The sequence below is a fragment of the Rhinolophus sinicus genome, linkage group LG09 (assembly GCF_036562045.2).
Source record: "Rhinolophus sinicus isolate RSC01 linkage group LG09, ASM3656204v1, whole genome shotgun sequence".
Lineage (NCBI taxonomy): Eukaryota > Metazoa > Chordata > Mammalia > Chiroptera > Rhinolophidae > Rhinolophus > Rhinolophus sinicus.
In genome coordinates this window covers 543,575-556,578 of record NC_133758.1, presented here as the reverse complement: position 1 = coordinate 556,578, position 13,004 = coordinate 543,575, and the positions used below count along the sequence as shown (strand labels likewise).

The following is a 13,004-nucleotide window of genomic DNA, read 5'->3' as shown; positions in this document are numbered from 1 at the left end:
GGGATAGAGTACTGTTACAAGTGGCTTACTTTCTTCATGAACAACTATTATAGGTTTCTGTGAATGCGTATAGATATATACAAGTAAGTCCTTATAAAGGATATTTTGTTTATATTGGTGAATAAATAGAAAGCAGTACTAATTGGTCATTAAAAATTCTGAAATAGTAATGTATGTATAGCCAAAGTTATATTTTAATGATACTCATTTTTTAACAAATTATTTGCAAGAAGAATTTAATTCGCATTTTAATCTAATTCTAACTTGTACTCACTTTAGGACTCACTTTAAAAATGGAAAGTAAGATGCAAACATAACCAATGCTCTATTTCATCAAATTCTCTGTAAACAAATACCATTTGCATTTGGCCACATGAGGTTATATTATTTGTTGTTTCCATTTACGTATTAATAAGAAGCTGGATTTCAAAGTAAAAGCAAAGCCCGGCAATCAGCACGGTGCCTTCTCAGTGGTGCATACACACCACTGTCAGCATCCCGGTGCCCCTCACACCCGACGGGCTGTCACTGCGGCCACACCCCCGTGCATGACGGTATTGGCAATAGGAATCAATAGCCCTCAGGCTCTGCCATTTAATCAGGGACATGAATAAATCAAGCTCCCTGAAGACCTAGCAAAATGCCATAAAAATTACTTTGGGTCATAATGATGCACAATTAATTATAAAATACTTGTTTAATTTATTTAGCTTTATGAGGTCAAATCAATAACTGTCTTGCAACAGACAGACAGTGTCAGATTGTCTCTCGCAAAGATAACTTTATGAAAGAGCCTTTGTGCATTTATTTCGTCAACGTGCAATTTCTCCCCTTAGATGAACTCCTGCCCTCCGCCCCTGTCCCTGATAAGATGGTGCCATGCGCTCAGAGCCTGAGTTCCCGGGGGTTCCTAAGGCCTCAGTCTCAGCACGCTCCCAGGTGGGGCTCTGGGCTATAAACCTGTGTTCTTCAAATATTAAGAAAACACGAGAACCAAAAACGCCAGCACGTTTCCCACATGGTAACATGGAGAGGCCAGTGTTAGGAAACGTGCACTGAACGTCTGCACAGACTTCCCTTAAGCGTGGCCTGTACCAAAGGGGTGTGGGGCACCCAGCCCCCTCCCCCCCCGTTGACTGTTCCTGTAACTGAAACAAGGGCTTAGAATTGGGGAGCAGGGGAAGTGTGATCGTGCCACCGTCCCCTGGGTCCCCATGCAGAGCCTTCTGAGCTGGGACCTCTCTGTCACCCCTTTCTGCCATGTCGACAGTCTGTATATGTAACAGCATCAGAGCTAGTCAACCGCCTGAATTCAAAAAGTTTCAGAAAAGCAGCATGGTTGATGCCATTTACGTGCCTGCAGGTTTTAACGACCTGTCACCAGAGGTAGTGACTGAGTCTCCCTCGTGGAGCAGGTGAAGTCCCTGGAAACACTAGCCTTGCCCTGAGGACATGGTGGGAGGTGGCAGGGTCTCTGCACGTGGCCAGCGGGCCAGAGTGAGTCTGGAAGTTGTGTCTGGCCTGTTTATCAGCCAGCCTGCATGCTTGTCCCTGGGCAATGTGGGATTTCCACTCATGTCTCCAATTCTGATGCATAGAAGGGCACACACTCAAAGTCACGGTCCCCTCAGTGACTGGGACTGCCCGTTGGTGTGGCTGGGGTTGCCTCCCGCAGAGCTGGCACCCGTGCTACAGTGTACAGGTGCAGGACGTCACAGGTCGTGCTGCGGACGCGCCATTCTTCCCTTCCCATCGCAGACACTGACTGTCAGTCATAACACTGCATTCCCAAGTTTTCTGACTTCTCATTAAAAGAGCTGATTTGTTTGTTTGCGATGCGTGTGCTTAAGTGCACGATCACATGACCGGCTTTGTGGTTTTAAATGTACGCTGGAGACGTTGTCTGTGATTAGTTGGTCTCTAGCTATGAGTTAGAATCCGTACCCTTGGCGTTTGCTAAAAACACCTGCAGAAAGCCCTCTCCTGTCCCCGTGTCACGGTGGCAGAACCTGCCCTGCGTCTGGCACCGCCTTTGCTAGGCCCCTGCTCAGAGTCCATCTAATGATCCTCTGTTACACTATGCAGCCTGGTGTCAACAGTGAAAGTAGTGTAGCTTACAGGTCTGATTTGGGGTGAGAAAGAATTGTGCTTGTTACTTGGAGAGCTGCGCTGTGACACAACTCCATCCTGTGGCTTTGCTTCTCGCCCTCAGAAGTCACTGTGGAATGGGGACTTAATGGGGCAGCGTGTGTACAGGGCAGTGTGCTGTGTGCTGTACACCGCCTGCCAGGGGCGGCTGAAACAGCATCAGCCTGCCGTCCGGCTTGTCTCTCACTTACGCGGGATGGACAGACATCGGCAGGACACTCGCCAGAGAGGGGCTGTCGGGCCGGGCTGGGGCACGTGTCACCTGCGCTTTCTTTTCTAGTGTGGGAACATGGCCCGTGAAGGCCTGCGCACTCTGGTGGTCGCGAAGAGGACGCTCACGGAGGAACAGTACCAGGATTTTGAGGTGAGCGGCCTGACTCTGCTCCCTGATACACACCCAGCCCTTGCACGCCTGGTACCCGCTGTGTGAACTCAGGGGGTCGTGTGGCCCCAGCTCAGGAGCGTCAGAACTTAGTCCCCCAGCCCATACTTCCACCGCGTGTCCAGCCTGCTGGGAAAGGAGAGTCCGCAAGTGACAGGGGAAGCCCCTAATGTCGCAGGTCCTGTGTTCAGTAAGTCCCAAGTGATTGACAGCATAGCCCCTCCCCGTCTTCAGAGCTGACCATGCACAGGTGGACACACGGTGCACACAGCTGTCTGTCCTCAGAGCCGACACGCAGGCCTGGCTGAGCGTGTGCGTGACACACACGAGTGCACATGTGGACACACGGGTGCACACAGCTGTCTGTGTCCTCAGAGCCGACATGCGCAGGCCCGGCTGAGTGTGCACGACCGGGCGCTCAAGGTGGCGGCAGTGCTGGAGAGCCTGGAGCGGGATATGCAGCTGCTGTGCGTCACGGGGGTAGAGGACCGGCTGCAAGAACACGTGAGGCCCACACTGGAGACGCTGCGCAACGCCGGCATCAAGGTACCACCCGGGCCGCCCCGCGCCTTCTGGGAGGTTGGGCGGCTGCGGAGCAGCCATGCTCAGTGACAATATGTGTTTCGGTGCATCACTGCTTTTAAGACTGACTTGTGGACAGGCAGACTGGACACAGAATGGAGGGAGCTTCCCAGCCGCGCCTGGCTTCAGGGCAGGGTGGGCCTGCAGGGTGTGGTGGGAGCTGCCCCCTTGTGGGCGGGCGGGACAGGGACAGCTGTCAGTCAGGACGCACCGAGGGCTCGGTCTGGTGGCGCGATGCGGGCAGTTACCTTTCACCCTGGTCGTTTGCACACTAGTTTTCTTGTGTTTTTCATAATCTGCAAATCAGCCCCTCAATCTCCCGTGCCAGATTATCGGCATATTAGAGCAGTGAGTGTTCTTGCATAAGATTGGAGCATTTGTATCAACTCCTGAACTCTGAGACCTCCTGCAGGCCTCTCTTTTCTTTCCATTTCCTATGGAAAGGAAGCCCACTTTCCCTCTCCATGCGGTGAGAGCGTGTCACTTCAGAGAGCCCTCGAAACGCAAAGGCCCCTCAGCAGGTCACACCGTCCTGAGCTGCAGGCCCATCAGTAGTAGTTCTTGTTCTTCTGTGTCACTTGTTCCTGACAGTGTCAGGTCTCAGGTCTGGCTCAGTCAGGTGCATAAAGATGCGTAAAATGAATGAAAAGCGCGGACACCCAGACACCGAGAACCACACGCAGGCCACAGCCAAGCAAAGAATCCATGCAAATAACTTTCTTGTTCCTGATCCAAAACTGCCTGTTTGTACATGGTGCATACGGCATCTGAAACACCCACACTGGAAGGTTGTGCTGTTATATGTGTATAAGCTGTCCGATTACCTATGTAATGTCCTGGTTTTGCTCTCATTTTAGACTGAGGACATTTATGTACATACGTGTGTGTGTGTGCCTCTCAGTAAAAGCAGGACTACCGGACATGCTTTGTTTCGTACACCTTTTGGCTTCACTGCCACCTATTTACCCACTTGGAACCACAGCTTCCGGCTGAGAAAGCAGCAAGTTGGCACGGGGTGTGCAGAGGCTCCCAGCTCTTGAGCCATGACCGTGGGACACCCTGGGCCTGTTTGTTTGGCATGGAAGCTGCGTGAACCTGCCTTTTGACGTGTGCACTTGTCTGCCCAGCCTAAGCCATGCGATTCCCGAGCTGCACTCACTCACGTGCCCCAGATCTCAGCCCCGAGTCTGAGCGTCATTTTGCTCTTGCTTGTATTGCTAAGCAAAGCATCAGAGGCTTTTTACTCTGGTGAAGTGTACATGACATAAAATGGACCATCCCAACCACGTTTAAGTGTCTGGTTCACTGGCACCAAACACACTAACAGTGCGTGCAGCCGTCACCTCCATCATCTCATGAGCTTTCTCATCTCCAACTGAAGAAACTCTGTCCCCATTAGACAAAGCACCCCAGCCCCTGGCACCCTGTGAATCTAGGGACCTCAGTGGAGTGGGGAGACACAGCATGTGCCCTTCTGTGGCTGGTATATTTCACTCAGCAGTGTCCTCACAGCTCGTTTCTATTGTGTTGTACCTATGCCGCATTCCACTTGTCCAGCTGTTCATGGACATATGCATTGCTTCACGTTTCAGATAGTGTGAATACTGATGCTGTAAGCATGGGTGTGCCAATGTCCATTCAAGGAGAGATACTTTTAAGAGAGGAAAGTGTAATATAGAGAAGTTCACCAGGTTAAATGGTTTCCTAGATCTGGATGCTGACAGGCGATAAGCTTGAGACGGCCACTTGCATTGCCAAGAGCTCACATTTGGTGTCCAGGACACAGGATATTCACGTCTTCAGACCCGTAAGTATGTGTCCACATCACGTGGAATTGTGTTTTATCTCACGGTGAAAACCTGTTGGATTCGTGAGAACATATACACAGTCACTTAATTACTGAATGTCTGTTTTAAAAGAGAAATATTGTAATTTTCTTACTCAGTTTATAAAAACATGTTAAAAACAGGTTTCTATGAGTTATACACATTAAATGTGATCCAAAGCTGCTTGTTGGTAGTGAAACAAGTTCTAAATTCAAGTCTTTTTTGTTGTACTATTAGAATTGTCTACACAACTAAATATCTGTATTAAAATAGGTGTGTCTGTTGATAAAAACTACATTTTTCTATTAGTTACACACATCACACGTGATCCAGAAGCTGTTTTGTGAAACAAACTCAATACAGAGTAGGAATGTGCTCTAACACCATTTCAGACTAAATGCTCTTCCTTAATTAGCTCAAGGAAAATTAATAGAAATGATCTAAATTTATGTGTTTACTGTATGTATTAGTTATGACTAAATTTAATGCAAACAAAAAATAAAAGTTTCTTGGGTCTTGATTGATGGTGGGAGAACAGACATTGTCTGTCTGTGTCTGTTCTAAATGAAGCACTGGCACCTACAGAAACAGTTATTTGAATATAATTTACATGTAAATAGTTTATTTTGAAGCATCAGAATCGCAAATTAGGCCCTGCAGACTACTATTTGCAATTAAATTATTAATGATTCTGATAAAACTTCAGATCAATTTTTGTTGACTTTTTAGCATTATAGCACCACAAATTGAAATTTCCACAATAAAACCTACCTATTTAAAGATGAGTGTGAGATTAATTTGGGCCACATGAAACTTTTAATTTATTTCTGTCCTGTAATATATCATTTCTTTTATGCCCTATAAAATCTCCACGGAAAGAATGTAAAAAACGAGTATATTGATTTCTGAAATGTTTTCATTCTAAAATTAATGTTATTTCAAGATCATGACTTGGTTTTACTTTTTCAAGTCGTTAACCCTTCACAGTTTGCTTGAACTAACAGAATCAACTTGTGGCGGGGATAACAGGAGCCATTTTACAAAAGCGTTTGCATCAGGTGACATATTTTGAAAGAGACACTTTTAGAGCCTCTGTGCCTCTGCCGCGTGGCTGCGGAGCCGTCTGGCTGCACTGAGATGTCATTCAGATGCACTGTGTCCCCCACCACACTCTCACCGTGGACTACTGCGGACTTTTCATCGATGGTCATTGTGGTCTCTTCTGGGACCCTGTTGACAAAGTCCACTGTCGTCCCCAAGGGCAGAGCAGCTGTGAGCTCACCGGTGCCATGTTACTGTTTCTGCATGAGCCAGCTTCTCCTGCTCACTTTATCCTGTTGTAATTGTGGTACTTTCACTGCCTTTACTGAGTGAGTTCCTGCTGTGAGGTGCCAGAAACCCAAAAACAGTCTGTTAAGTAAGGAGGCATTTGTCCCCAGCACTGTCGGAGACACTGGGAAGAGCTGTTTCTCACAGAGCTTCACGTGGAGGTAGCTTCTGCCTCTGGATCTCACTGATTCATAGGTGAGACGTATGTCAGAGCGTCGGCTTTAGGTAACACTGTAATTTGGGTCCCTCCCCCTTTTGTGCAGGTCACCAGTCGAGGAGAGGCCCATCTGGAGCTGAACGCCTTTCGAAGGAAGCATGACTGTGCACTGGTCATATCTGGGGACTCCCTGGAGGTGAGGCTGGTCCCTGGCCCAGCACGTGTCTGTCTGTCTGCCCATGTCCCTGGAGGTGAGGCTGGTCCCTGGCCCAGCACGTGTCTGTCTGTCTGCCCATGTCCCTGGAGGTGGGGCTGGTCCCTGGCCCAGCACGGGTCTGCTTTTCCTGCCACTGGACAAAGGGCTTCCAGAGTTGAGTGTATTTATCTGGCTGCTTTTACAAGCCTGCTGTCTTTGCAGTCACTGCTCTCATGGCAGCAGCAGAGGCAACTGTGATGAGCCAGAAGAAATGTCGTGCCAGTGTCAGGGCAGTGACACACTGGCTGTCACAGGGCAAGACCAGCCCGTGCGTTGGGAGGAGGCCGTTGGGCCCGCGGTGGCTGCCGGTGTGAGTGGGTCTGTGTTGCAGGTGTGCCTGCGGTACTACGAGCACGAGCTCGTGGAGCTGGCCTGCCAGTGCCCCGCTGTCGTGTGCTGCCGCTGCTCGCCCACCCAGAAGGCTCGCATCGTGAAGCTGCTGCGACAGCACACACGTAGACGCACCTGCGCCATCGGTGAGTCCTCTCCGGGGACGTCCCAGCCCGTGTCCCTGTGGCCTTGCGCTCTGAGCCCTGCATCTCGCAGACACTGTCATGCAAATGACGGGCACAGTTTTGTTCCAGGTCAGGCAGCCGGTTGGTGGTGTCTGTGTTGCTGGGTGTCCTGACTCGGCCTCTGCTGGTGAGAAACAGCTCCGTGTGCAGGCCTTTACTTTGTTCCCGTTTTCTGTGCTCTGCAGGTGACGGAGGGAACGATGTGAGCATGATCCAGGCCGCAGACTGCGGGATTGGGATTGAAGGGAAGGTACGTTTGTCCTCTGTCACTGCAGCGTCCCGAGTGTGCCCTCAGCTGTGTGCTGGGCTCCAGGCTGTGGGGTAAACCCATTACTGTGACACCTTTAGGAAGTGCAGGTAGAAAGCAAAGCAGGTCCATGCCAAAACCCTCCAGGGTCCTCACTGTCCTCCGAGTGCTGTGTGGGACCCTGTAACCTGCAGGCCCCTCCCGGAGGCGTCACCACGTCCTCTGGCAAACCTTGGCCACCCTTAGGACCTGCACCTTCTCTCTCGTGCTTGACACACGGGTCATGTTTGATGTCCGTGTCTCCTGGCCAACTGTGAGCTATACTCACATGCAAGCACACGCAGAAAGACCTGGAATGAATGGGACCCCAGTCCCGGCTTTCCCTGGGCTGCTGTACTTCCTGGCACCTGACAGCTGTGTGTCAGTCCACACGTGAAAGGCCTCCCCTCCCCGAGCCCTAGCAGCTTCATGAGTCAGCAGACGGGTTCTTTGAAATACAGGTAACAGGCTTAGAAGGTTGTCTTGATGACACCCCCAATCACAGGGTCGCGACCCCCACCCCCACCCCGGCGGTGCCCGCTCCGCCTCTGCGCAGTTTCTGTGAGCGACAGAGCTGAAGCACTGGGACTGCGAGCGGGTCGGCTCCCCGTGGCAGGTGCCACGCCGCGTGGCCCCTCTCGGATGCTGTGCCTTCCCGGTTGGTGGGCAGGAGGGTGTCACCTTCTGGGTGGGGTTACGCTCCGCACGCGCTCTGCGGGCTGTGGTGAGCGTGAGCCCTGCGCAGGGTTTCTGAGTGCTGCCGGGCATTGCAGGAAGGCAAGGCGGCCTCGCTGGCGGCGGACTTCTCCATCCGGCGCTTCGAGCACGTGGGCCGCCTGCTGGTGGTGCACGGGCGCAGCAGCTACAAGCGGTCAGCGGCACTCGGCCAGTTCGTCATGCACAGGGGCCTGGTCATCTCCACCATGCAGGTGCCGCAGGGACAGGCCGGGCGTGGCGCGGGAGGGCGCGGGAGGGCGGGTGTGGGTTGGGGGGTCTCCTGGGCGTGGGCCAGAAGCCTGCACTGACCGCTGTCACTTCCCTCCCGAAGGCCGTGTTCTCCTCCGTCTTCTACTTCGCGTCCGTCCCTCTGTACCAGGGCTTCCTCATGGTGGGGTAAGTGCCGCGCCGGCCTGCTCAGCACACTCACCCACAGGCCCACACAGCGTGTTGTTTGAGTAACTCGGTGGCTGTCAGAGTTTCGAGTGGCAGGTGCTGACATAAGAAACCATCGCTGTGCTTGCGGGAGCCTGGGGACAGTTCCTGTCCCCTCATTCCTCTTGCAATAATACTGTCAAATTTCACATTAGAATTTCTGTCTTCACGGCGAAGCCATAATTTGTGTGGGGAACTATGTCGGATTCAAGGTGTTCGAAAGCACCCTGTGGCATCCTGGGGAGAGCGAGGACAGCCGGTCACAGCCCCCGGATGGAAGGGCCCTCCTGCAGCCTCTCCAATCCTGGCTGGAACACCAGGACCATGGCGGGGCAGGACTGGTCAGCAGCCACAGGCAAGCAGAGCACATTGCAGAACAGGCGCGATGACAGTCCCCCTGGCCATAATACCGTCTCCTCTTCAAAGACACCTGCTCGGTGGCTTCAAAACATGGGACACAGAGTGGCGTGCTCATGGTTTACAACTGAAGCTCAGTTTGCCTACTGGATCTACAAAACTGGAAGTTTTTGTTAAAAGGGTAATCGGAGCTGCCTTTCTCTTCATCCTCTATAATTACAGCAGGAAATGAAATTGTGGTCACGCAGCCAGTTTTCTCACGGACAGCGTGGAGCCCATCACTCACCGGCCAGGCGTATCCCACAGTGTGCAGTGAACACGTGCTCGCAGCACTGCTCTGAGCCATCGCAGCCCAATGGTGTCCCTGTGACACAAGCTGTGAGCTTACCTGCATCGTAGGTGGGAGCAGAGACCCAGCAAGCCCGGGAACGCTCAAGGCCACAGAGCCCATAGGAGACAGAGACGGGGCAGAGTCAGGCACGCGCTCCTGTGTTCCTGTGTGGGCAACCAAGAACAGACACGTGCTGGCGGTGGGTGTCCTGAGTGCTCGCAGAGACGGAGCTGGGCCGGGCCAGCCCTGCTGCACAGTCAGTGCTATGAGCTGCCAGTGCCCCGGGTCAGAGCTGGCGACGTGTCCTACCCCCTGAGGCTCCAGCCTCTTCACTGCCCCCTGTCCCGTGATGGTGTGGCATGTTGTCGCCGTGTGCAGCATCGGAACTGCTCCTGCACATGCGGGGTCCCCTGGCCCATCTCCTTTAGATGGCTTCTCCCAGGAAACTCCTCAGCTCCTAGGCCCATCTGTGCATCTCAGCCTCTCCCCCCAGAGCTCTGCAGGAACACGTACCCACTGGACGTCACAACCAGCACATGGACCTGGCAGGAAGGGCTTCGGACGGCTCGGAGGGCAGGCAGTGAGGCTGCTGGCGGGTGGAACTCAGTGGGCCACCACCTCTCATGTGGACACGTGTCCCTGAGATAGCGCTCGCGCATCCAAGCGCCCCTGGCTTGCTCATTCCACTGGGACTAGGTCCCCCACCCTCGGCCCAGCCGACTGGATATGCACAGAACCAGCTCCAGGCGCTCAGCGTTCTTCACTCTTCTAAAGACACATTATTCAAATAAAAAGGCAGACTGGGAAAAACTTTTCTGTACACACAGGACAAAGGATTTGCATCAGGAGTATTTAATGCTCTCTAAACAACTCAGTTTTTTTCCTAAAAAGGTAAAGATTTGTACATACATTATAAAAGAAGATAAAAGAATGGAAAATAAGCACTTGGAAATATATTTCTCATCAACAGTTACAGGAAATACAAATGTAACCCATAGCGAGTATGCACTACAGAGGCCAAGTAAAGAGACTGACCATGCTAAGTGTCGGCGAAAACGTGGAGTACCTAGAATCTTACACGTCCCTAGTAGGAATGCAAAACGGTGCCACCACTGCAGAACAGGGTTTGACAGCTTTTACACGATTAAGATCCCACATAGGCCCCAGTTGTGCCCCTCCGAGTGAGCCCATTTGTACACGAGCACTGGCACACGTTTGTTCCTAGCTTTGTGTGTGATGACCAGAGACGGCCACAGCCAAACACCCACCCGCTGATGAGCAGGGCAGCCAACTGCTCCCTCCACAGCGCGACACGGGAGAGAGGTGCGGCCAGGCGACGCGGGTGGTTCTCGGGGACCCCATGCCCAGGAAAGCAGCCAGGCGCAGGGGCTCCTGCTGTGTGACCCGTCTGCGTGACACGAGGGCAGCACGTCCATCCTGGGGAACCTCACAGTTCTCTGGCTTACCCAGGGTTGGGGAGGGTCACCAGGGGCCCTTTCAGGGGCTGCAGGTTACAGGACTAAACAGTCAAAAGTCACCAGAGTACACACACTGAAAACCACACCTCAGTAGTTAATTCAGTCAAAGCCGGTAGTGATGAGGTTTCCTAAAGGTTGGAAAGCTGGAGAAATGTCTGGCAGAGAAGAGCAGGAGTTCTCACAGAAGCGCTTTACACGCATGGAGACTCCCTGCGGACGCTCCTATGACCTGGTGAGTCACGCACTGCTGACAGACGCCGCTCGTCATGTGTCAGCAGACCCGGGTCGAGCCTGTGTCCCATGTCAGCGCGTTCTGTCTGGACTGCCTGGCCCTTTCGGTCCCTAAATTCCAAGGGAGCTGGGAATTGTTCCAAGAAGATTAACCAAAGTAATTAAAGATCTGGAGGAAAATTGAAAAGTATTAGGTTAGTGCAAAAGTAATTGCAGTTTTTGCCGTTGTTTTTAACCTTCTAAATCGCAGTTGCTTTTGCACCAACCTAATACCAGGTTTAACTTTATCAAGAAGTTGAAGGCACGTAAAGCTCTCTGAAGCACATAGATATTTAAGATTTCTGCCCACCAGCCAAATCCAACAGCATGAGCAACAGGAAGCAGACTGCAGTCTCCTTCATGAGAGGCTGTGTCCTTCACCACCCACATCACAGCCATTAGTGACCACGGAAGCCTTAGAGTAAAGCAGAATTTGGCCCCAGGTGTTCACCTGTCACACGCTGATGGGTACAGTGGTGTCTTCAGACTCTTCTGCATCTCTGCCTGCCACTGAATAACTTCCCAACCTAACAGCTTTTTCACAGGTGAAATGTCATCTTAAAAAGTCCAGGCGGGTCTCAGGGCCCCTGGGATGGCACACAGCGGCGGGTTCTCAGCTCCTCCCTTGTGTGTCCCATGCTGGGAGCTGAAGGAGTCACAGCTGGAACTGACTCCGGCAGAGTACTGTCCCCACCTCCCTGGAAAGTGGGAAGCCAGCACTCCCACCCTCACGTGGCTATAGTGGGGTACCCTCCCCAGTGGACACGTGTGCAGGCAGGACCCCACCCCAAGTAAGGACACAGTACCCACCTTCCCCAGCAAAGCAGCGTCAGGACGCTAAGGTTGGAGCCAGTCTCCTGCACAAACCCAGATGTCCAGGTGTCTGTAGAAAACCACTTGCCCCACCAAGAACCAGGAAGATTTAAAGGGAGTGAAAAAGACAAAACAGCATCCTGAGATGCAGGGATGAGAGAATTCTCTGCAAAGGTGTAAAAGTGCTTTGATGAGCAATTATGAACACAGTGGGAACAAATGAAAAAATGTCTTAGCAAAGAAACAGAAAACATAAAGCAGAATCAAAGGGAAATTATAGAAATGAAGCATAATAACCAGAACAAAAATGTACGGGAGTACGGAGGCAATGGAGCCTGCAGTGAATGGCAGGAAAGGACATTGGAAAAGGACTCCGTGAAACAATAGTGAGAGTGAAAAAGACACCAGAGCCTCAGGGGCGCGCCAGGCGTTAACACAGGTCTCACACATGTGTCCTTGGAGTCTCGGGAGGAGGAGAGGGCAGGGCCGAAAAGGACTTGAGGAAATAATGGTGAAAACTTCCCAAATTTCGCAAAAGGCATAAACCCACAGATTCAAGAAAGTAAGCAAACCCCAAACAGGATAAAGTCAAAGAAATTCACACCAAGATACATCACAGTCAACTTGCAAAAACTAGAGGCGAACACCTTGGAAGCAGCGACAGAGAAGACACCTTACCTGGGGGGTAAAACAGTTCGGTGACAGCAGCGTCCCATCAGAAAACAGGCCAGAGGAATGGCAGACCTCGCTGCTGTGCTGCAGGAAAGGACAGCGGGCACTGCAGCCAGAGCCCCGTCAGGGAGGGAAGCCACATGCCCAGGAAATCCCACTGGACGTGGGATCGACGCAGTGGCAGCTCACCAGAGGGTACAGGGAGGCACAGGCATGTGGAGAGATGGGGAGCTGCAGCACGCATTGGGGTGCAGATTCAAACCATGAAGGAGAGTGCCGGTCACCCAGCACAGCGGATGAACCAATCTGTGACATAAAAGGTTTTGACGGAGAGACTGGGCCACCACGTGCTGCCGCTCTGGGACACAGCTCAGCAGTTTTTTACAAAACCACATGCACCATGTGGCCCAGCAGTCACACCCCTGGGCTTACGACCCCAATTGGCAGTCC

At 52.1% G+C, this 13,004-nt stretch overlaps 1 protein-coding gene across 11 annotated transcripts in view; it reads left to right on the top strand.

Moving 5' to 3' along the window:
* Positions 1-13,004, top strand: part of ATP9B (ATPase phospholipid transporting 9B (putative)) — a 172,869-nt gene that overhangs the window by 144,537 nt on the left and 15,328 nt on the right. For all 11 annotated transcript variants that reach the window (XM_019715633.2, XM_074339808.1, XM_074339810.1 and 8 more), the window contains 8 exons: positions 2,429-2,512; positions 2,906-3,076; positions 4,821-4,919; positions 6,531-6,620; positions 7,012-7,156; positions 7,381-7,445; positions 8,255-8,410; positions 8,530-8,594. In XM_019715633.2, coding sequence (XP_019571192.2) covers positions 2,429-2,512; positions 2,906-3,076; positions 4,821-4,919; positions 6,531-6,620; positions 7,012-7,156; positions 7,381-7,445; positions 8,255-8,410; positions 8,530-8,594 — 875 coding nt within the window. The remainder of the gene's footprint in view (positions 1-2,428; positions 2,513-2,905; positions 3,077-4,820; positions 4,920-6,530; positions 6,621-7,011; positions 7,157-7,380; positions 7,446-8,254; positions 8,411-8,529; positions 8,595-13,004) is intronic.